Here is a 25,362-nt window from a genome sequence, read left to right as displayed (position 1 = left end):
TTAAATGAATTAATCTACATAAAGCACTCAGAACATTGCCCAGCACATAAGTGTTAGATATTATTAATATTTTCTGTTCTATAAAATTTGTCCATTCCTTTTGTAATACCACATAGGTTAGTTACAATGGGTCTTGTGTCTGGTAGGACAGATCCCCTCTGCAGAACTTGCTTTAGACCTAAAGAGAGCACAAATGCTCAGCAAGCCCATCATCTCTGAGTGGAGCTGTGATTGGTCTTAGGGGCCTTCCAAGTTCCCCTGGCCACCCACCATACCTTCAGCAGACAGTCGAATCAGCCTACAGCTAAGACATCTGCCCCTGGCCTAACTACTTCCTTTTGTTCCCTGCTTTACCCAGCAACACGAGAAAGGCAGTTTAATAAGGAGATACTGATCTACTTGTTCTTATTTTTCCTGAATTTCCAGGCCATTATTGAGTTTTTTCTATTCCAGATGGATTTTAGAATCGGCTTGTCAAATTACATGGAAAATTATATTAGGATTTTTTAAATTAGGATCTCATGCATTTGTAGATAAATTTATGGAGACTGACATCTCCCATCAGAGAGGCCTTTCTGCTCTAATGGGATGAATGTATTCTCGAAAAACTTCTTGTCCTGAAAATGTGTACACTAAAAATAATACGGCTTACAAGAAAAAGAGGGTTAAGAGCACACCCCTCAAAGTCTCTGTGGCTTTGAAGGCAAAACACCCAAATAATGACAGTCATAATAATCCTTGCCCAGTTAGCAAGGCATTGGCATTTGCACCCAGCATCAGAATCAGTGGTTTCTTTGTAGCCTTAAACCCTGGGCTCAGGCTTTTTCCTTCCAGATGTGGGTTCTTGAGGGCATTTGCTTAAGATAGATAATCAAATTAAAATCTGATTCAGGGCCTAGTCTTCAGCAGTCTTTTTGTCTTTTTTAAACATAGGGCAAATGTCTTCACAACTTCCTCATCTGCTTTCTTAGCTATCCTCCTCCCACCGGAGCTTCATTTTGTAGGAAACAAAGGCACCACAAAGACACTAGTGCCTCTAGTGGGAGGCACTATTGCAGGATTTTCAGCTTCTGTCTGTAGGTATTCATATATTGCTAGGGCTTTCTCTGTAATTGTGAGAAAATTCATCCCTGATTGGTTAAAAATAACATGCCAAAGAAAATTGCTTTGGAACCAGTGTAATTTCTGGATGACTTTGACGTCATTTGGACATGAGCAGTCACAAAACAGGCCATCTCGTCCTTCTGTCTTCAAACATGGTCTATCTCTCTATTCATGTGGGTTTTCTTGTATATCTGTTCAGTTTATTTACTAGGTGTTTTAAAGTTTGGTTCCTATTGAAAGTGGCATCTTTTCATCTATTTCATTTTCCATTTGGCTGTTGCTAGTATGCAGGAAGATAATTGATTTTTCTATTTTGATCCTGTATTGGATTACCTTACTATGCTCTTATTAGTTGTTTCAGTTAATGGTCTTGGGCTCTTGAGGTAGATAATCTGTGTCCCCTATCTTAGTCTGCTAGAGCTGCTATAACAAAATGCCACAGACTATATGGCTTAAACAACAGACATTTATTTTCTCACGGTTCTGGAGGCTGGAAGTCCAAAATCAAAGTACTAGCAGTGTTAGGTTCCCCTGAGGCCTCTCCTTGGCTTGCAGATGATCTCCCTCTTACTGCTTCCTCACCTGATCTTACCTTTGTGAATATAGGCCCCTGATGTCTCTATGTATATCCTAATCTCTTCTTAAAAGGACACAAATTGGATCAGGGCCCACCCTAGTGGCCTCATTTTAACTGAATTATCTCTTTGAAAGCCTTATCTCCAAATATACACATATTCTGAGGTACTAGGGGTTAGGAATTCAACATACGAAATTGGGAGGGCAGGACACAATTTAGCTCATAATATCCCTTTTCTTTCTAGTGTTCCATAGCTCTAGATTTTTCTAGTTTTATCACACTGTTGAATAGTAACAGTGATAGGGGGCGTCCTTGTATTGTTTCTGACTTTAAAGGTAATGCTGCCAATATTTCTCCACTCGATACATAGGGCTCTCTGTAGGTCTCTGATAGGCGGTGTTCATGAAGTTCAGGGGGGAGTATCGATCTCTAGTTTGAGAGGTTTTTGTTTGTTTGTTTTAATCAGAAACAGAATTAGGTTTTGGCAAATGTTTTTTTTTGGCATCTTTTGATTATAAGTGCATAGTTTTTCTCTTTTAATTTGTTAATTGTAATATATGTTAATAGAATTACTGATTTTGAGTTGACATTTCCTTCTTGGGATAGGCTGTACTTGATCATGGTGTTTAACAGTAGTTTGTTTATTTAGTTCATTTGACTACTAATCATTTTGTTTGTTTACTATTAATTTCTGGTTTTATTTTAGTCCTTTTTCTTAATGCTCTTTGCACAACACCTCAAGTTGAAAGCTCTGTTCCTTTCTTTTCAGTCTCTTTTCCCTTTTGATAAAGGGTTTTTTAAATTTTATTTTTCAAATCAGCATGAAGTAAAATTGGCTTTGCTGCTATAACATGTTTAGATTCTTGTAACCACCACCACAATGAGCATACAGAACCTCCTCACACTCCCTTATGTTGTCCCTTGGTAACCGTGCTCTCCCTCTACCCTAATGCCTAGCAACCACCGATTTCATCTCCATCCCTGTGGTTTTGGCCTTTGCCAGAATGTCATGTAAGTGGAGTTACGCAGTATATAATATTTTCAGATTAGCATCTATTATTCAGTATAGATGTTCTTATGTATCAATAGATGTTTCCTTTTTACTGCTCTCGTCCATTGTAAACCACAGTTTCTTTATCCATTCACCCGTTGAAGGACATTTGGGTTGTTTATAGCTTTGGATGAGCTGCTGTGAACATTCATGTGCAGGCTTTTGTGTGAACATGAGTTTCATTTCTCTAGGGTAAATGCCTTAGAATGGGATTCCTGGACTGTTTGGGCAGTGGATAAGAAATGGCCAAGGTGTTTCCCAGAGTGGTTGTGCCACTTTACATTCCTGCCAATAATGTATGAGAGTTCCAATTGCTCCACATACTTTTCAGCACTTGGTATTATCATTGTATTTATTTTAGCCATCCTAATAAGTGTATAGTGATATGTCATTTAATGGGTTTTCTAATGTCTAATGATGTATCGACCATTCATGCATCTCTCTTTTGAGATGTCTTTAAATAGACGCTTTGAATTACTTGCCTATATTTTTTTAGAGGTATAATTAACATAGAGTGTTATATTAATTCCAGGTATACAATATAAAGATTCAACAGTTCTGTATGTGACTCACTGCTCATCAAGATAGGTGTTCTCTTAATCCCCTTTATCTATTTCACCCATTCCCCATAACCACCTGCCCTGGCAACCACCAGTTTGTTCTCTATAAAGATTCTAGTTTTTTGTTTGTCTCCTTTTCTGTTTGTTCCTTCATTTTGTTTCTTAAATTCCACATATGAGTGAAATCATGTTGTATTTGTCTTTCTCTGACTCATTTCACTTAGCATTATACTCTGTAGGTCCCTCCACACTGTTGTAAATGGCAGGATCTCATTCTTTTCTATGGCTGAGTAATAGTTCAGTGTGTGTGTGTGTGTGTGTGTGTGTGTGTGTGTGTGTGTGTAATACCACATTTTCTTTATTCATTGATCTGTGGATGGGCTTATCTGTGGTTGAGTTGCTTCTATATCATGGCTATTATAAATAATGCTGCAATAAACATAGAGGTGCATATATCTTTTCAAATTAGTGTTTTTATTTTTTTTGCGTAAATACCCAGTAGTGACATTGTGACATTACTGGATCATATGGTAATTCTATTTTTAATTTTTTTGAGGAACCTTCATATTTTCCACAGTGGCCACATCAATATGCATTCCCACCAACAGTACACAAGAGTTCTGTTTTCTCCACATCCTGCCCAACGGTTGTTATTTCTTGTCTTTGATTTTTAGCCATTCTGACAGATATAAAGTGATATCTCATTGTGGTTTTGATTTGCATTTCCATGATGATTATTGATGTTGAGCATTTTTTCCATGTGTTGGCCATCTGTAGGTTGTCTTTGGAAAAACGTCTGTACAGGTTCTCTGCCCATGTTTAAATCAGAGTATTTATTTGCTTTTTTTGGTGTTGAGTTGTTTAAGTTTTTGTATTTTTTGGATATTAATCCCTTATTGAATATATCATTTGCAAATATTTTCTCCTATTCCGTAGGTTGCCTTTTTGTTTTGTGGATGGCTTCCTTTGCTCTGCAAAAGCATTGTGTTTTGGTGTAGTCCAAATACTTTAATTTTGCTTTTGTTTCCCTTGCCCAAGGACACATAGCTAGAAAAATGTTTCTATGTCCATTGTCAAGATTATTGCATATGTTTACTTTCTAGGAGTTTTATGATTTCAGGTCACACATTTAGGTCCTTAATCCATTTTGAGTATATTTTTATGTATGGTCTAAGAAAGTGGTCCAGTTTCATTATTTTGCATGTAGCTGTCCTGTTTTCCTGTCACCATTTAATGAAGAGACTGTCTTTTCTCCACTGTATCTTCTTGCCTCCTTTGTTGTGGATTAATTGACCGTATAGGTATGGGCTTATTTCTGGCCTCTCTATTCTGTTTGATTGATCTATGTGTCTGTTTTTGTGCCTGTACCATACTGTTTTGATTACTACTGCAGCTTTGTAGCATATTTTGAAATTTGGGATTGTGATAACTTCCAGCTTTGTTCTTCTTTCTTAAGATTGCTTTGACTATTCAGGGTCTTTTGTGGGTCGATACAAATTTTAGTGTTATTTGTTCTAGTGCTGTGAAAAAATGTTGGCATTTTGAAAGGGATTGCATTAAATCTGTAGATTGCTTTGGGTGGTATGGACATTTTAACAATATTTGTTCTTCCAATCCATGAGCATAGAATATCTTTCTATTTGTTTGTGTTCTCTTCAGTTTCTCTCATCAGCATTTTATAGTTTTTCAAAGTACAGGTCTTTTACTTTCTTAAATAAGTTCATTCCTAGGTATTTTGTTATTTTTGGTGGAGTTGTAACTGGAATTATTTCCTTAACTTTTCTTTCTGCTACTTCATTTTTAGTATATAGAAATGCAACAGGTTTCTATATATAATTTTGTATCCTACAACTTTACTGAATTTATTTATCAGTTCTAGTGAATTTTTGGTGATATCTTTAGGGTTTTATTATGTCATCTGCAAATAGTGAGAGTTTTACTTTTCCTGACCAATTTGGATACCCTTTATTTCTTTTTCTTGTCTGACTGCTGTGGCTAGGACTTCCAGTACTATGTTGAACAAAAGTGGTGAGAGTAGACATCCTTGTCTTGTTCCTGATCTTAGGGGAAAAGCTCTCAGTTTTCTCCATCAAGTAGGATGTTCTCTGTGGGTTTTTCATATATGACCTTTATTATGTTGAAGTATATGTTCCCTCTAAACCTACTTTGTTAAGAATTTATATCATGAATAGATGTTGTACCTGGTCAAGTGCTTTTTCTACATCTATTGAAATGGTTTTTAATCTTCCTCTTATTGATATGATGTATCACATTGATTGATTTGTGAATATTGAACCACCCTTGCATTTTGGGAATAAATCCCACTTGAGCATGGTGAATAATTTTTTAAATGGATTTAGTTTGCTACTAAATCCATTTAGTTGGATTTAGTTTGCTACTATTTTGTTGAGGATTTTTGCGTCTGTGTTCATCAGAGATACTGGCCTGTAGTTTTCTTTTTTTAGTGTGTTTATCTGGTTTTGGTATCAGAGTGATGGTGGCCTTGCAGGATGAATTTGGAAGCTTTCCTTCCTCTTCTGTTTTTTTTTTTTTTTTTGGAATAATTTGAGAAGAATAGGTGGGTATTAATACTTCTGTAAGTGTTTGGTAAAGTTCACCTGTGAAGCCTAGAATTCACCTGTGAAGGTCTTGGAGTTTTGTTTGCTGCAAGTTTTTTGATTGTTGATTCAATTTCATTGCTGGTAATTGGTCAGTTCATATTTTTGTATTTCTTCATGATTTGGTTGTGTAAGGTTATGTGTTTCTAGGAATTTATCCATTTTTTCTCAGTTGTCCAATTTGTTGGCATATAAGTGTTTAGAGTATTCTCTTATAATCTTTTGTATTCCTGTGGTGTGGTTGTTATTTCTCCTCCTTCATTCTGATTTTGAGTTCTCTCTTTTTCTTGATGAGTCTGGCTAAAGGTTTATCCATTTTGTTTATGAAACAAACCAGTTCTTTGTTTCATTGATGTGTTCTATTGTTTGGTCTCCATTTTATTTATTTCTGCTCTACTCATTATTATGTCTTTCCTTCTACTCAGCTTAGCTTTGTTCTTTTTCTGTCTCCTTCAGGTGTAGGGTTAGGATGTATATTTGAGATTTTTCTTGTTTGTTTAAGTAGGCCTGTATTGCTGTAATCTTCCCTTTTAGAACACCTTTTGCTGCATTCCAGTTATTTTGGACAATTGTGTTTTCATTTTCACTTGTTTCCATGTGTTTTTAAAATTTCCTCTTTGATTTCTTGGTTGATCCATTCACTGTTGAGTAGCATGTTATTTAGCCTCCATGTATTTGTGCTTTTTCCAGAGTTAGTCTTGTGGTTGACTTCTAGTTTCATACTGTTGTAGTCAGAAAAGATACATCATACGATTTCAGTCTTTTTAAATTTGTTGAGACTTGTTTCATGGCTTTACAGGTGTTCTATTCTGAAGAAGGCTCCATGTGCACTTAAAAAGAATGAGTATTCTCTTTTTAGTTGAAATATTCTGAATATATCTATTAGGGCCATCTGGTCCAATGTGTCATTCAAAGCCATTGTTTCCTTGTTGATTTTCTTTCTGAATGATCCTTGCATTGATCCTTACTGAAGATCCTTACTTTGTTAATAGTTGCTTTATGTATTTAGGTGATTCCATGTTGGGTGCTTAAATATTTACAATTGTTCTATCCTTTTGTTGGATTGTTCACTTTATCATTAGGTGGTGTCCTTCCTTGTCTCTTGTTGCAGTCTTTGTTTTAAAGTTTATTTTGTTTGATATCAGGGGTGCTTGAGTGGCTCAGTCAGTTAAGTGTCCAACTCTTGATCTCAGCTCAGGTCATGATCTCATAGTTCATGGGATCAAGCCCTGCATCGGGCTCTGCGCTGACATCACAGAGCCTGCTTGGGATCCTCTCTCCCTCTCTCTCTGCCCCTCCCCTGCTCATACTCTTGCACTCTCTCACTCTCAAAATAAATAAGTAAACTTATAAAAATGAAGTCTATTTTGTTTGACATCAGTATTGCTAGCCAGCTTTCTTTTTGCTTCCATTTGCATGGTAAATGTTTTTCCATCCTTTCACTTTCAGTCTGCATATATCTTAGGTCTGAAGTGAGCCTCTTATAGATGGGTCTTGCTTTTTTATCCATTCAACCACCCTGTGTCTTTTGATTGGATCATTTAGTCCATTTACATTTAAAGTAATTATTGGAAGGTATGTACTTATTGCCATTGTTATTTGTTTTTCAGTTATTTCTGTAGTTCTTTTGCTCTCTTCCCTTGTAGTTTAATTGCATTTTTGCGTGATATGCTTAGATTCCTTTCTCTTTATTTTTTGTGTATGTATTACAAGTTTTTGATTTGTGGTTACCATTAGGTTCATAATAACATCTTATGCCTATAGCAGTCTATATTAAGTTGATGGTCGCTTAAGTTGGTACCCACTTAAAACATTAAATTTTTACCACTCCCCATGTTTTATGTATATAACATCATACTTTACATCCTTTTCTTTTGTGAATCCCTTGACTGATTTTTTTTAAATTTTTTTTTAACGTTTATTTATTTTTGAGACAGAGAGAGACAGAGCATGAATGGGGGAGGGTCAGAGAGAGGGAGACACAGAATCCAAAACAGGCTCCAGGCTCTGAGCTGTCAGCACAGAGCCCGACGCGGGGCTCGAACTCACGGACCGCAAGATCATGACCTGAGCTGAAGTCGGCCGCTTAACCGACTGAGCCACCCAGGCGCCCCTCTTGACTGATTTTATAGATATAATTGATTTTACTGTCTTTGTGCTTTAACCTTCATACTGATTTGATAAGTGATTTATGTACTACTTTTATTATGTGTTTGCATTTACCTGTGAAATTTTTTCCCATTATTTTCTTACTTGTGATTAAGGCCTTCTCTTTCCACTCAAATAATTCCCTTTAACATTTCTTGCAGGGCTGGTTTATTGGTGATGAACTCCTTTAACTTTTTTTTTTGTCTGGGAAATTCTTTATCTGTCTTTCTGTTCTGAATGATGTCCTTGGTGGGTTTGCATATTCTTGGTTGCAGGTTTTTTTCCTTTCAGCACTTTGAATATATGATGCCACTCCCTTCTGGCCTGACAAGTTTCTGCAGAGAAATTAGCTGATAACCTTACGGGGTTTCTCTTGTATGTAACGGTTTCATTTTCTCTTGCTACTTTTAAAATTCTCTCTTTATCACTGCTTTTTGCCATTTTAATTATCATGTGTTTTGCCGTGGTCCTCCTTGGGATAATTTTGTTGGGTACTCTCTGTGCTTCCAGGATCAGGATATCTGTTTCCTACCTCAGATTAGGAAAGTTTTCAGCTATTATGTGTTCAAGTAAATTTTCTGCTCCCTTCTCTCTCTCTTTTCTTCTGATTCTGTGATCCTTATAATGTGAATGTTATTATACTTGATAATGTTATTGAGTTCCTTAACCAATTCTCATTTTTTTTTCTTTTTGCTGCCCAGCTTGGTTGCTTTCCATTACTGTCTTCCAGATTGCTGACCCATTTTTCTTCCTCCTCTAATCTGCTATTGATTCCTTCTAGTATATTTTTATTTCAGTTATTGAGTTATTGGCGTCTGACTGGGTCTTTTTTATATTTTCTGGCTCTTTGTTAAAGGTCTCACTGAGATCCTTCATTTTTTCTCAAGTCCAGTGAGTATTTTTATGACCATTACTTTGAATTCTCTTAACAGGCATATTACTTCATTTAATTTAGCTGTTTTGTTGTGGTTTTGTCCTGTTCTTTGATTTCATACATATTCCTCTGTCTCCTCATTTTGTCTGACTCTGTCTTTGTTTCTATCTATTATGAAATTAGGCTACAATTCCTGATCTTGAAAGTAGTGACCTTATGAAGAAGTGGTCCTGTGGTGCCCTTTAGCACAATGTCCCCTGTTCACCAGAACCAGACAAGTTAGAGGTGTCTCTTTTGTGGGTGGGTGTGCCTCTGCTATTGTAACTGAGCCACGTATACCTTCAGTCCACTTGGTTGCAATGACCTACTCTGCCTACTTTGGGCACACAGGGCAGGATTTGGTCCCTGTGCTGTTAAAGGGCCTGTCTGGGTTTGCCATGGGCTTATAAGTTGGGTGGTGTCAGTAGTTACACACTTGCCTGCCCTCAGCTCATCTCCTGGGGCTGTAGTCACATTGACCCACAGGGCAGTCTCTATATTGTACTCCCAGAGGCTTTCATTGATCGGTGGAGCTGACAGTTGGACAAGATGCCTGCCCCCAGTCTAGGACTGATGGGCAGGGCACTATCTCTGTGCTGCCAGTTATAAGGTTCGGGCACTGGGACTGAGGGCATACTGGTGTGTATGGTTATCTTCCCTTCTCTCCCAGACAGTAGTCACTTTGGACTGGTGCTTTTCTCTGCTTGGGTTCCTTGCAGAGCATATTGGGACAGGAGTAGCTTTGGAGGGAGACCTCTCTCTTCAGTGGGGTAGGTTGGATGGACCGATTGGCAGGAGAGCATGGGGGAAGGGCACATGATGCTAGCAAGATAGGTAGACAGTGTTTACACTGGTTCCCACAAGTGACCTGCTATCCACACTGGGGACAGGGAAAGAGAAATGGTGCCTACCAACAGTTTTGTTCTTGGGGAGGTCTCCTAAAAATTCCTGCTCCTCTAGTGCAAGTTCTGAGATTAGTAAATAAATCTTCTTCAGTATATCCCAGGTGCTTTTCAAACTGCTGCTTCCGTGCTGTATCTTGGCCAAGTTATTTGTTTTACTGGCCCTTGAAGGGCTGGGTCCCAGTTTCCTATTGCCCCCCAATTCTCCAGAATATAGCTCTTCCCAGGATCTAAGCCCACTGGTTTTTAAAGTACCTGGAGGTAAGCCTTGCTGAGAGTAAAAACTCTCAAAGTGAAGCCCCACTTCTTTTTCAAAGCCAAATGTTACAGAAACTCGTCTTTCCAGTGTGGGTCCTCTGTGCCTGGGGTGGGGTCTGATCTTCTCACTTCTTTGTGCTTGTAGTGTCCCTTCTGTTTGTGATTAGTCTCATCTCCATCCCTCCTACCCTTTTGATGTGGCCTCCTGTTTACAATTAACTGTGTAATGTCTGTTCTACCAGCCTTTGGTCATTTTCAGTGTCAGTTGCACTGATGTGGCTGTTACCTTGGTAAGTCTGTAGGACAAGCAAGATCAGGATCCTCCTACTCCTCCATCTTCCAACATTTGCTCCTTTTTTTAGTTGTGCTTTTTATTTCTTAAGTGTTGAGCTTTGAAATTTCTTTATAGTCTGAGTTCAAGTCTCTTATCAGATATATTTTCTCCTAGTCTATAGCTTGTCTTTCATTCTTAACACTTTCTTTCTTAAAGTAAGCACTTACATTTTCTAGAAAACTCCAGTGTCTCAATTTTATTTATTTATTTTTTAGAGACTACAAGCGAAGGAGAGGGGCAGAGGGAGGGAGGGAGGGAGGGAGAGAGAGAGAGAGAGAGAGAGAGAATGAATCTTAGGCAGGCTCCATGCTAAGCATGGAGCCTGACATGGGACTCGATCCCACAACCCTGGGATCATGACCTAAGCTGAAATCAAGAGTCGGACACTCAACCAACTGAACCACCCAGGTGCTCTTCAATTTTATCTTTTAATGATTATGCTTTTGATGTCTCCTTTAGCAATTCTTTATGTAAACTCAGGTCATAACAGTTGTCTCTTTTCATCTAAAAATGTTATGGTTTTACATTTCTATCCATGATCTATTCTGACTGAAGTTTTACATAAGGCATGTTTAGGTTGAGGTTCCCACCCCTTTTTTGGCATATGGATATCCAGTTGTCACAACACCACCATTTGTTTAATAGACTTTTTTCACCATTGACTTGCATTTACACCTTTGTAAAACGTCAAATGGCCAAATTTGTGTGGGTCTGTTTCTGAATTGTTTCATTCTTTTGCACTGATCTATGTATCTGTGCCTTTGCCAGTACTTTATTGTCTTGATTACTATAGCCCTATAGCAATTCTTAAGATCAAGTACTATGAGTTCAATTTTGCCTTTCCATGTAAATTTTAGAATTAGTTTATCTGAAGCCACAAACATTTCTTCTGGAATTTTGATTGGAATTGTATTTAAATGTATAGACCAGTTTGGTGAAAATTAGCATCTTTATTTTTCATTGAGGTAAAATTCACAAAACATGTAATTTAACCATTTTAAATTGTACAATTCAGTGGCATTTAGTGCATTTACAGTGTTATGAAACCAGTGCCTCTCTCTTTCCAAAACATTTTCATCACCTCAGAAAAACTCCCCATATCCATTAAGTGATTGTTACCCTGTTGGTAACACTCATCTCCTGGTAATCACTAATCTGCTTTCTGTCTGATTTCTTTCTTGCCCATTATAGATATTTCATATAAAGTAATAATGTAATATTTGACCTTTTGTGTCTGGCTTATTTTGTTTAGCATAATGTTTTCAAGGTTCATCTAAGTTGTAGAATATATCATTATTTTGTTCCTTTTTATGGATGAACAGTATTTCATTGTATGGATATGCCACAATTTGTTTATCTGTTCATCTGCTAATGGGCATTTGGGTTATTTCCATCTTTTGGCTATTATGAATAATGCTGCTATAGACATTTGCGTCTATGTTTCTGTGTGGATATGTTATGTTTTCATTTGTCCTGAGCATATACCTAGGAGTAGAATTGCTAGGTCATATGCTAATTCTATGTTTAAGCCTTTGAGAAATCACCTATTTCTACAATGACTGTGAGACCATTGGCATCTTAGATATATTGAATCTTCTAATCTATGTATATGGTATATTCCTCTGTATTTAATCTTTTTAAAATATCTTTCATCGGTGTTTTATAGATTTTACATACAGATCCTGTACATGTTTTGTTAGATTTATCCCAAAGTTCTGTATTTTTGGAGATATTATGAATGGTACCTTTTTTAACTTTTGGTTTCCAATTGTTAAATGCTAGTATGCATAAATATGATTTTGGTGTATTGACCTTGTATCCTGCAATATTGGTATATTAATTTATTCTAGGAGTTTCAAAAATATATTCTTGGGATTTTTTGTATAGATGATTATGTCATGTGCAAATATAGACAGTCTTATTCATTTTGTTCTTTTTTTTTTTTAAATTTTTTTTTTTCAACGTTTATTTATTTTTGGGACAGAGAGAGACAGAGCACGAACGGGGGAGGGGCAGAGAGAGAGGGAGATACAGAATCAGAAACAGGCTCCAGGCTCCGAGCCATCAGCCCAGAGCCCGACGCGGGGCTCGAACTCACGGACCGCGAGATCGTGACCTGGCTGAAGTCGGACGCTTAACCGACTGCGCCACCCAGGCGCCCCTTATTCATTTTGTTCTAATCTGTAAGTCTTTTATTTCTTCTTGCCTTTTTGTTTTGGCTAGAACTTGAAGCACTGTATGGTGAGTGAACAACCTTACCTTGTTTCCAATGTAAGGGGGAAAACACTCAGTCTTTTCACTGTTATAATATTAACCATAGGTTGTCAGGTTAAGGAAGTTCATTTCTATTCCTGTTTTGCTGAGAGTTTGTTTATGAGTGGGTATTGAATTTTGCCCAGTGTTTTTGTTCTGTCAATGGATATGATCATGTGGTTTTTCTTCTTTTGTCTATTAATATGGTAGGTTACATTGATTGATTTTCAAATATTGAACCAGACTTAAAATTACAGTATAGACCTTACTTGATCATGGTATATTAATCTTTTTATATATTACCCGATTCAATTACTAGAATTTCACTGAGGATTTTTGTGTCTATGTTTATGATTGATACTGGTCTGTAATTTTTTTTTACTCTCTGACTTCAGTTTTGGTATAAGTGCAATGCTGGCCTCAAACAATGAGCTGGGAAATATTCCCTTCTCTTCTATTTTGTGGAACTGGTTGTGTAGAATTAGTGTTTTTTTTTTTTCTTTTTTCAAGTGTTTAGTTGAATTTGTAAATGAAACCATCTATGCCTAGAGACTTCTTTTTCAAGTTTTAACTATGGTTTTATTTTCCTTAGTAGGTATTATTACTAGTAGTAATAGTATTAATACTACAAACAGAATTGCTTGTAGTATTCTCCTAGTATCCTTTTAATGTCTGTGATGTCTTTAGTATCTCCCTTTTTATTCTTGATATTAGTAATTTGTGTCTTGTCCTTTTTCCTTTGTCATTTTTGCTGGCATTTTATCCGTTAATGGATCTTTTCAAAAGACCTACTTTTGGTTTTAATATTTACTATGATTTTTTTTATTACTCAGGATTTAGTCTATGTTGATAATTTTGCACTGTGAACTTGATAAGAATGTATATTCAACTATTGTTGGGTTGAGTGTTCTAAAAGTTTCAATTAGATCAAGCTGATTGATGATAATGTTCTATATCTTTGCTGATTTTCTGTGTACTTGTATCAATTACTGAGAGAGAAGTGTTGAAGTCTCCCAATTATAATTAAGGATTTGTCTATATCCCTTTTTAGTTCCATAAGTTTCTACTTCATGTACTTGGAAGCTCTGCTGTTAGGTGCATCTACATTTAAGATTGTTATGCCTTCTTATTGAGTTAACTCTTGTCATTATGTTAGTTCCCTTTGTGTTCCAGGTAATTTTTCTTGGTCTGAAGATACTTTGTCTGATAATATAGTTAATCCAGCTTTCTTTAATTAGTGGTATGTTATATCATTTTCTTCCTTTCTTCCTTTTTATTTATGTATTCATTCATTTATTCATTGATTCATTTATTTTTACCATGACCCAGAACTCAGCCTGTATCCTTTATCTTTGGTTCCCAAGTGATATTTGATTCACATCCATACAGAATTAAGAGAAAAAAAACTTGAATCTGTTCTTACTGCTATTCACTGAAATAATTTAGAATAAGATGAGGCCTAATTTCTCTAAACTGAACCAAGAGGAAACCTGTATTCACTGTTTGAAAAAAAGAAAGGAAAATAAGCTTCTAAGATTGAACTGACTCATTCATTGGAGGTCAGGAAACTGCTGTACACCTACCTCACTTATCTGCAGAAAAATGCAAATGGATACAACCACATAATCACTTAGTGTAATTTAGAATTCTGACTTCAGTGCTTACAGGGATGTGGCAGGACCATACTGGTGCAGTCTGGTGGCAAGAATATTAATCATGAAATCTTACTGTGGAACATGTAGCCCAGAGAATGTCTCCCACAAATCCATCAGGAGACAGGTATGCTAATATTCCTATAGGGGGCCTTGATGCCATCCCTCGGGGAAAGGAGAAGTCATGGGTGGTAAATGTTAGCACAGTCAGAAATAATGGGTTAGATTTACACACAGAAACATACAGATTTCAGATGTAGTACTGAATAAACTAAGATTTTTCAACAAATTAAAAATGCACACAATGGTAGGTATTTTTCAGGGGAAATTTAAGTTACTGTTCTATTCTTTTATTTCTTACCTATATGATTTCATTTAAAGTGAGTTTTTTTGTAACCATTTACTTGAGTTCTATGGTGTTTTAAAAAATCCTTATTGATTATCTATTTTTAGACCATTTATGTTTAATGTAACTAATGATATGTTCAGATGAAGGCTTACCATTTTATTGTGTCATTTATATTTGTTTTCTCTTTTTGTTTTTCTTTCTCATTTCCTCCCCTCATTTGGGTTATTTGAATAATTTTTAATATTTGATTTTAATTTATCAATGAGTTTTTTACTATGTTTCTTTGTATAACACTCACTTTTAAAGAGACTGTCTTGTCCCCATAGAATGTTCTTGGAACCCTTGTCAGAAATTCAATTGACTATAGATGTTGGGGTTTCTTTCTGGACTCTCAATTTTATTCCATCATTCTATTCTTTTTCAAGATTGTTTTGGCAATTCCAGGTACCTTGCAATTCCATTGGAATTTTAGGATCAACTTTTCCATTTCTGCAAAAAAATGCCATCGGTATTTTGATAGGAATTGCATTGAATTTGTAGAATGCTTTGAATATTATTGCCATCTTAACAATATTAAGAACTCCAATCTATGAACATAGGCTGGTTTTCCATTTATTTAGGTCTTCTTTAATTTCTTTCAGTAATGTTTTATAGTTTTCAGTATATAAGTCTCATACCTCCTTGATTAAAATTTATTCTTATTTGCTTTATTCTTTTTGATGCTTTTGTACATGGAATTGTTCTCTTAATTTTCTTTACATATTGTTCTTCTAGAAACACAACTGATTTTTACATTGATCTCATAATCCTTAAATTTTACTGATTTCTGTTATTAGCTCTCATGATCCTTAAACTTTACTGATTTCTGTTATTAGCTCTAATAGATTTTTGAAGATTCTTTAGGATTTTTCTGTACATAGCATAAAGTCATCTGCAAATAGAGTTTTATTTCTTCCTTTCTAATTTGATGCCTTTTATTTCTTTTTCTTGCCTAATTGTTCTGGATAGAACTTCTAGTACAATGTTGAATAATAGTGGTGAAAGTGGGCATAATTGTCTCATTCTTCATCTTCAGGGAAAAGTTTTAGCCTTTCACTTTTGAGTATGATGTTAGTTGTGGGTTTTCATAAATGTCTGTTACTGTATTGAGGAAGTGCCCTTTTATCTGAGTGTTTTTTATCTTGAATGGGTGTTGGGTTTTGTCACATTCTTTTCCTGCATCAACTGAGATGATCATGTCTTTTCATTTTATTAATGTGTGTATTATATCAACGTTCCTTTTTTAGGAACTAGAAAATATATTTTTGTCATTAAGTCTTAAATGAATTTAATTTTCTCTTTCACACAATTTTTTTAAAAATCCTTTTTTTCTTTTTTTTAAGTTTTATTAAGAAATAATTGACATACAGAATTGTATAAAGTATACCATATACAGTATACAGACTTGGCTTACATACATTGTGAAATAATTACCACAGTATACTTAGTTAACATCCATGATCTCATGTAGTTACAAAAAAAAAAAGAGGTCCCACTAGAAGGAAGTACAAGACTGGATTCCTCTGATGAAGTAGAATTCCAGAGAAATTTGAAGCTGGTCATTAGAAGAAGTGGGAGTAGGATCATTAGGAAGAAGTTTCACTCTCACTTTGCTTCTCTTTTAGGTTTAGCAGCAGTAGTAACAGAGTTGACTTCAGTAGGATCTATCTAGACCATTTTCCCATTAAATCCTATAGGTGTTACATGTGGTTTATGAGGAGAGTATGATAAAACTGGATGTTTGTATGTATGTGTATAGGATGAGATACTTGTATATGTGTGTTTTGTCATTCAGATAATTCATTTCCACTAATCTTGTTGCCAGTTCAGTTGCCACTCAGCCCAGATGGTCTTTCTATTCCCTTTCTGTAAATAATGTGCATAGCATTTCTTTTTCCGTTTCAGCCAACACTTATTGATTGCCCACTCTGCATTGTTAGGCTCCCTTAGTTTGAAATCAAATAATACATATCCCTGTCCTCAGGGTAAATCAGGGGTGACCTATTTACTTATCAACTCTTAAATGCTGTATAACAAGTAACTCCAGTAGAGGTATACCCAGGATGCTCTGGAGAGTTGAGGAAGCATTTCAATCAGACTGGGAGAACAAGGAAGGCTTCTTTAGGTAGTGAATCTGGAGCTGAATTTTGCAGGGTCAGTAAAGTAACTCATGAGGTTGCTCACTAAATGGATGTTGAGAGTGAATCAGAATTAGGTGATGCTTGGAGAAGGACATTTGCAGCAAAAGTACAAAGGTAGAAAGACATGAAAAATATGTGGCACATTCAGGGGTTCCTGCCTTTGTATATGAATTAAGTAAAGGGTCTACTGGTAGGAGTGGAAGGAGCTGAAATGTAGGTATCCATCTGTCTTTACCCTTCTGGACGAAATCTCAGTTTACCCTGCTTTTCCCTTTCACTGCAGTTTATCCTTCCCTGGAGTCTGACGATGATGACCCTGCTTTGAAATCTCGACCCAAGAAAAAGAAAAATTCAGATGATGCTCCATGGAGTCCTAAAGGTGATCCAGTATTCTGTCCTTAAACTCTGTAGGTATGGTTTGGGGAAAATAGGCTGGGGGTAGTTGGGATATTTAACATAAGGAGACATGATTCAGTCATTCATTTGTTTATTCAGTAAACATTTGTTGATTACCACCTGTGTGCCAGGTACCGTGTTAGGGGCTGGAGTAAAAATGATCGATAAGACACATTTCATGCACTCAGCTCAGCATAGCCAGAGGTAATGAACCATGTTGCTTCTGATATTATATGGCTTGAAGTGAAAAGAATACCTTGAGGGACACCTGGGTGGCTCAGTTGGTTAAGCATTCAACTTTGACTTTGGCACAGGTCACAATCTCGCAGTTTGTGAGTTCCAGACCCACATAGGGTTCTGTGCTGACAGTGCAGAGCCTGCTTGGGATTCTCTCTCTCTCCCTCTCTCTGTCCCTCCCCAACTCATGCTCTTGTGCACACTTTCTCTTTCATTATAAATAAATAAACTTCCAAAAAAAGATCTTGAGCATATTCCAACAAGCAGTCTCAGACTTCTGAGAACATTCTGCTACTGTCATCCCAGACCTTTGGTAATAAATAATGTTGTCAAATGAAGGAAATTCTGCTGACTGCCTAACTCCACAAGGCCCAAGACTCCTTAGACTGTCACCTATACTGGCTGAGAGGCCAGCTCTGAGGAAGGAAAAAAGAATGGTCATTGAGTTGAACATGGAATTTAGAGGGTAATTTTATTCATCTCATTGGTTCGGTGGTTTTCACAGTGGAGGTTGTGTCAGTTAGCTTTTGCTGCTTATTAAACTACCCAAAACTTAGCGGCTCAGAACAATAACGGCTGATCATTTCTCATGATTCTGTAGGTTGGCTAAGCTATTGTCCTAGTCTGGACTGGCTTGGCTGGGGCTGGATGGTCTAAAAAGATCTTCCTCAGGGGTCTTGACCTAATTTGGGGTGGCTAGGGCCTCTCTCCATGTGGTCTCTCCTGGTCTACCAGGAAGCCAGCCTGAGCTTTTTCACAGGATAGCAGAAGCATGTCCAGTAGTAAGAGAAGTAAAGCCCCAGCTTACCAGCACTTTTCAAGCCTCAGCATGTGTCATGTTTTCAATTGTCCCACTGGCCAAAGCAAGTTACATAGTCAAGCCTCAATTCCAGGGTTGGAGAAATACATTACATCTCAAGAGAGAGGAGAGAGAGAGAGACAGCTGCAGAATCCTCCTATGCTACAGGGAGATGAGAGCAAATTGAAAGCCATTACTGCAGCAGTCTTTCACAGAGGGTGCTGGCATCTCAGTTACCCATGGTTCCCCAGGAAATAAAGATCCTGCTGGCCCCACCCATCCTTATTTGGCCTTTCTGCTGTTGGCTTGGGGTTGGGGGACAAGGGTGGCAGAGTAATCTTAGGAAGTGTTCTCTTAGTGAGCCAGTCAGCAAATGTTACTTTTTTCTTTTTTAAGTCCTATTTTCTGATTGTATTTTTTCATATAGTTTCTGGCTGATTAGCAAAATAGAAAAGTGGGAAAATACGGAAAATAGAGGAAAGTGTAAAGAAGAAACCACCCATGATCCAGTTACCCGGAAGCAACCACTGTGTTAGTGTTTTGACACGTTTCTTTCAAGTCTGTTTTTCCTATGTATTTCTTTTTATGGTTAAAATTACACTGTGTAGAGACAAGCCTATATCCTGCTTTAAGCTTTTTTTTGCCTTTTAATCAAATTAATGTGTATATTTGGTAGCAAATCAAATAGTACAGAGGAGTTTAGGATGAAATGCAGTAGTCTTTGCCCCTGCTTTCCCCACTTCCAATCCTGTGCCTGAGAAGCAGCCTCATAGTTTTTTTTTTTTTTTCTGGTTGTTACCTCCAAAATTCAAGATAATAGGGTTTATTTATACCACCATTTCTTGATGTACCAACTTAGTCTCTATTTCTCTGTCTCTCAGCTTCTGCCAGTCTGTCTTGATCATCCACTTTCTAAGATACAGACATTAGTACTCCTTCCTGCTTCCCACTTCTCATGAACTGCACATTTTTGTTTACATTGTCAAGGTTGTTAGCATTTACATTTTCTTGTGATAAATACTCTATAGTAACTAGCAGTTGACTGTAAAAGTTGAAAACCAGTAAATATACCTGGCCTTTTAAATCAATATTATTTCATACGCACGTCCTTACGCCATTGTTTATAAGTATTTTAATGGCTACAAAATATTCTATTCTGTGGATATACCTTGTTTACCTAACTTCTCTTTAACGTGAGGCATTTAGCCTATTGCCACATTTTCACAATTAGTAATATTTGAGGTGAACATCTTTATATGTGTTGGTGTCTCTGATTATTTACCGACGATGGATCTCCGACGATGCCCAAAAGGGCAGGCATTTGGGTGGCTCAGTCAGTTAAGTGTCTGACTTCGGCTCAGGTCATGATCTCAATGGTTCATGAGTTCAAGCCCTGCATCGGGCTGTCTGCTATCAGCACAGAGCCTGCTTCAGATCATCTGTCTCCCCCACACTCTGCCCCTTCCCCACTTGTGTGCGCTCTCAAAAATAAATAAATAAACATTAAAAGATAATAATAATTGTATAAACTCCAGGAGGGCAAAAAGTACATGTGGATATACAATAAAAAGTGTCCTTCTCACCCGTTTCACAGTCTTCACTTCCCTACTAGAATTCACTAGAGGGTTGCTGTAAGCCTTTAGCTAATTATCCAGAGTTCTGAAAAAGTTTTTTTCTGACAATTTTTACCAGTTTTTCATTGTCTTAATTCAGGAGTGTGTTTTTGGAAGTCCTTAACTTTGTCATTCTTGCTATTGCCATCCATCATGACATACCAAATAGTTCAGTATGCTTTGCTATGAAAATGACATTTTCTTCTATAACCATGGTACCATTTTATGACACCTAAGTCAAATAACATTTATTTTCTAACGTCATTTAATACCAAATCCTTATTCAAATACCCCCCCCCCCCCCGTTGTACCAAAAGTATCTTATAATTTGTGTATTCAAATCAGGATGTTTTCAAGGACTAAACATTTCATTGGGTTGTTATAATCTCTTAGTCTCAGTCATTTAAAATTTTTTATGATGACAGATTTCAAACATAAATGTAGAAAGATAGTACACAAACACCTATATTCTCAGTATATTTTGCTGTATTTGCTTTATTCATTTATCTTCTAGCTTTTGGTGAGCCACTTCAAAGTAGTGTGCAGCCATAACATGATATTTTACCCCTTAATACTTCAATATCGCCTAAGGACACCCTCCTACCTAACCATACTACCTTTGTTGTACTTAACAGTTAATAATTCCTTAAGATCGTCTAATACCCAGTCCATCATTAAATTTTCTCCACTGTGCCCCACAAAATGTCTTTTATAGTATTTTTTCCTCAAAATCCAGGTTCACTGAAGGAGGGGTTTTTTTTCCAGCTTAAAACAAGAACTTTCTCATGTATTATACAGGTCAGGCATTTGGAAAGGGTACAGTAAGGGTAGCTTGTCTCTACTCCATATAGTATGGGGCCTTATCTGGGAAAATTAGAAAGCTGAGGGGGTTTCTTGATGGCCAAGAGTTTGAATCATCTGAGGTGTCACTAACTTACATATCTGGTGCCTAGGCTGGGAAGACTCAAGGACTAGAACTGCCAAGCATAGTGCCAACATGTGGCCTCTCCATGTGACTAGCTTCCTCATTGCCTGGTGGCCTCAAGGCAATCTAACTTCTTCCATGCCTGCTCAGGGCTCAAAGTGTGTGTTCTAGCAAGCAATGCAGAAACTGAAATTGCCTTTTCTGACCTAGCCTGGGAAGTCAGGCAGTGTTACCTTCACCACATTCTATAGGCTACAAATAAGCCTGCTGAAATTCAATGGGAGGGAACATAAGACCCCACCTATCAATAGGAACAATGTCAAAGAATTTGAGGCCTTGTTTTAAAACCACCACACATAACAAAACTATAGAGAACAATATAAAATATATCCAAGAATCTATAACCAAAACTGCACATTAACATTTTTGCTACATTCGCTTCACATCATTTTTAAACAAATGTCACCTTTATAAAGAGAGGACTTCAGCCTTTTGAATTGCTTATTCTGTAATCTGCATACTGCTTATATGGAAAGTCTTTTTTTATAATAATAATAATAGCTAACCAAGGAATCTTTAAATCTAGGTCAATAACCACCACCACCTCTTTTTTTTCCTTTGACACTGATTTTTTTCTTTAATTAAAAATAGAATAGTACAATAAATTCCCATACACCCACCACTAAGAATCAACAGTTACCAAGATTTTGCTATGTTTGATTCATCTATTTTCTTTTTATCAAAATTGTCAGTGCTTTAAAGCAGATCCTAAATATTGTGTCATTCCTCACTTCCAATGTACTTTAATAAGCATCTCTAAAAAAATACATTTTCTCATATAACCATAATCCTATTATCATACATAACAAAATTAATAATGTGATAATTCCTATCCATAATCTAATACTAAGTCCATAATCAATTTTCCTCAATTGTCTAACCAAAAGTATTTTTACAGTGGATTTGTTTAAATCAGGATCTAACAGTTCACAAAGTATTTGGCTGTCATACCTTTTGAGTCTTTCTTAACCTAGAGCATTCCCCCTTTTTTGTTTTATGCTGTTGATTATTGTAAAAGCTAGTGTAATTGTAACACATCCCAACTTCTAGATTTGTTTGTTTCCTTGTGACATTGTCTTTTTAATGAAACAGGCCAGTTATCTTGTAGAATGTCTGATTGTTTTCTCATGTTGTCATTTAACTTGTTGTCTTATCTCTTCATTTCCTAAAAACTGGAAGTAATATGAACCACTTACTTGATTTTAGGTCTTTGGCAAAACTACTTCCCAGGTGATGCTGTGAATTTCATATTGCACTGTATCAGGAGGCACATGAAGTCAGCTGTCTCACTATTAGTAACAATCAGGTTAATACTTACCTGGGGGTGGGGGGCGCCTGGGTGGCTCAGTCAGTTAAGCGTCCGTCTTCAGCTCAGGTCATGATCCTGCGGTTTGTGGGTTCGAGCCCCGCATCAGGCGCTGTGCTGATAGGTTGGAGCCTGGAGCCCTCTTCGGTTTCTGTGTCTCCCTCTCTCTCTGACCCTCCCCTGCTCATATTCTGTCTCTCTCTCTCCCTCAAAATAAATAAACATTAAAAAAGATTTTTTTAAATAAAAAAAGTAGGCTTAGTTAAGGGGGTGATAGGATCTTACTGTCATAAAGCTAGTTTTTTTCCTTCTTGAGACTACAAGTAGTATGTGAGGTAATACTTAGGTACTGTGTGAATATCCAGTGCCCTAGAATCAATTGTTTTATTAGGCCTTGCAAACCTGTGATTTTCTAATTCTGTCATTCCATTTATTAGCTGGCATTCTTCTATAAAGAAGAGTTCAACTTCATCATCTGGGGCCATTTGGTTATCCTGAAGTATACTTCCTATGTAAAATGTGGGATAAGTAACTATTTTTTGATTCAAGATTCTTATGGCACTATAAAAGGGTTATACAAGAAGACAGTCTTCTTCAGGAGTTCATAGCCTGTTTGGTTGACCACATAACACACACAGCAGCACATCAATGTTAGGGAATGAGACAAGATGGTACATAATATATATTGAGTGACTTGTATGTATTGTAAGTTCAGGAGAGGGAGAAGTCGGTGTGAGCCAGAGAGGTCCTAGAGGTTTTGTATAGAAAGTTGATTTCAGCTTGCCTTTGAAGGATAGGCAGGTTTTGAAGTGGGGGACAAAGGAAAGAGGGTACTCTAGGCAGTATGGATGGTGAGGATGAAGGCACAGGGAGAGAGGATGAGCTGTACTTATTCTGGAGGTATAATAAGCCATTCTGTTTAGAGAAGCTGAGAATATGGATGTAGAAATAAGGTTGAGGAGGTAAGTAGGTCAGGAGCAGACCATGGACAACCTTAAATGCCAATTCAGGGAAGTTAACTTTTACCCTGTAATCAGTGTGTGCATTGTGTTCTTTGAGCATTTGTAAATTAGCTTCTTCCCTGATGGGAAACAAAATCTAACTTTCTAAAAAGCTATAAGCAGGGGGACCAGTGAGACCACCTTTGGGGAGGCTCAGAGGTAGGGAATATGGTTGACATTCAGATAAATGTTTTCATCCTGTTTCCTCTGCAGCCCGTGTGACCCCAACTCTACCAAAGCAGGACCGTCCTGTGCGTGAGGGGACCCGGGTAGCTTCCATTGAGACGGGCTTGGCTGCAGCAGCTGCAAAACTAGCCCAGCAGGTAGGTGCTGACATCTAGGCAGTGGCCTTGCTACCGACCCCAGTTTCCTTAGAGCCTTAAAACTGAGACCTTCAGGCTGATAGGTTCCCACTGTTGTCTCATCGGGGAGTGGGTGGGTAGCCTTTGATCTTTATATATGGCATTATCATAGGCTCCTCCTATATCCTTCACAGCCCAACTCGATGACAAGCTACTTCCACAGATCACACAGTTGACATGATTTAGGATGAAAGGAAATAGGGGGCCAGAGAAAAGCTCTTGTTGATATCACTTGCCTTTCTAGGTGTGTAAAAACCTGTTAGGTGGGAAGGACCAGGGCTGTCCTTGAATGAGAGCATTTGCCATCAGATGGAACCCCGAGGAGGTTACTAGCTGAGTGTACTCAAGTTCTCTGCCACCCAACCAGTATTGGATTTTGATTTTGGCGGAGAGGCTTTCCTTGTCCTCTGTGCCAAATATTATTGCCTTAATCTTCAGCCCCTGCTGCCCAAGAAAACTTCACCCACTAGTTTTTGTCCTAAAGGGTCACTTCACTAGAATTAAATTGACCTCCTAGCAGGTTACAGTTTACAAAGTTCTCTAATGTGTATACTGTGCTCAGCATCCCTGGGAACAGTTGGAGTTGAATTTTCTGGTTCTCTCCTTATCAACATCTTCTTGGCTCTTCATGCCACACACTATTGCTTAGAGCATTTGTTGGGTATCTGCTTTTATGTTAGGGGCTTCCATGTACAACGTCACATGTAATCTGCCCAGTAGCCCTGTTCAATAGGTGATATTTTCATCATTTTACAGGTAAAGAAAATGAGGCTCTCTTTAAGTGACTAGTCCAGGATAATACAGCCAGTAAATGGAGGAGACAAGATTCAAACTCATATCCTCTAACTTCAAATTTCATGTTACTTGCTATTTCAATAAAATAGTTAAATGTTTATAGAATTTAATAATCATATCCTATCTCAATAAAATTTAATAGAACGATGTTTTAAATATGCTGTTATATGGAGCGCTCGAGTTGCTTAGAAATGTCTCAGAGGCTGTTGTTGGGAGTTAGTAGAGACCAAGCAGGGCAGGTAGGCCATCTCTGACCAGAACTTCCCTCTGTTATATATACCCTAGTGCCATGTTAGATGTAATCTGGAAAAAAAGTGGGGGAGGGGAGTGTTCTACTGCTTTAAATAAACAGATACATTAATTAAAGCTGTGAAAACTATTTTTAGTGCCTTCTAAGGAGCTCACTTCTGTTTCGGTTGATGAGGGATGACTTGAAAGAAGAGGATTTGAATCTGGGAGGCATTTTGCAGGCTGAACTTTTGGAAGGAACAGAAAGGCATTCCAGGAGAAGGGAAATCCTTAGCAAAGCACACAAGGCCCTCTTAATTTGTTCTCTGGTCACCTCTCCTCCCTAACCTCCTACCAGCCCCTCATACATGCCCTTCACACCAGCTATACTATTGTACCATGATACTTGAAGTTCACTTAGCATGTATCACAGTGTCTCATGCCTCTGCCTTTGCACAGGTTGTTCCTCTGCCCATTGGGAATTATCCCTTTCGGATGCCTTACCTAACACACCTTCATACCACCTACCACCAATTTATTACAGTAGTCTTCTGTGCTTCTGTAGCATTCTCTCTTAACAGTCATAAGTGTGCTTTTCTGTGTTCCTTATTAAACTGTATGTGCCTGAAGGGTGGGGATATATCTAATTTAATTTGGTATCCCCACTATACTAAACATGTGTTTAGTCAATGTTGGGTGAATGAATGAAGGAATGGATGGATGAATAAATAAATGAGCAGA

At 37.4% G+C, this 25,362-nt stretch overlaps 1 protein-coding gene across 6 annotated transcripts in view; it reads left to right on the top strand.

Annotated features, from left to right (window-relative positions):
- The window catches only part of PHF8 (PHD finger protein 8), an 88,779-nt gene that overhangs the window by 56,946 nt on the left and 6,471 nt on the right, over positions 1 to 25,362 (top strand). For 4 of the 6 annotated variants that reach the window (XM_030304707.1, XM_030304708.1, XM_030304706.1 and 1 more), the window contains 2 exons: positions 17,183 to 17,278; positions 23,450 to 23,559. In XM_030304707.1, coding sequence (XP_030160567.1) covers positions 17,183 to 17,278; positions 23,450 to 23,559 — 206 coding nt within the window. Of the gene's footprint in view, positions 1 to 17,182; positions 17,311 to 18,758; positions 19,699 to 23,449; positions 23,560 to 25,362 lie in introns of those variants that run through there. The other 2 variants (XM_030304710.1, XM_030304711.1) reach the window with 2 other exon arrangements.

The sequence above is a fragment of the Lynx canadensis genome, chromosome X (assembly GCF_007474595.2).
Source record: "Lynx canadensis isolate LIC74 chromosome X, mLynCan4.pri.v2, whole genome shotgun sequence".
In the NCBI taxonomy this organism is placed as follows: domain Eukaryota; kingdom Metazoa; phylum Chordata; class Mammalia; order Carnivora; family Felidae; genus Lynx; species Lynx canadensis.
The sequence above is the reverse complement of the archived record's forward strand: the minus strand, read 5'-3'. Positions and strand labels throughout refer to the sequence as shown.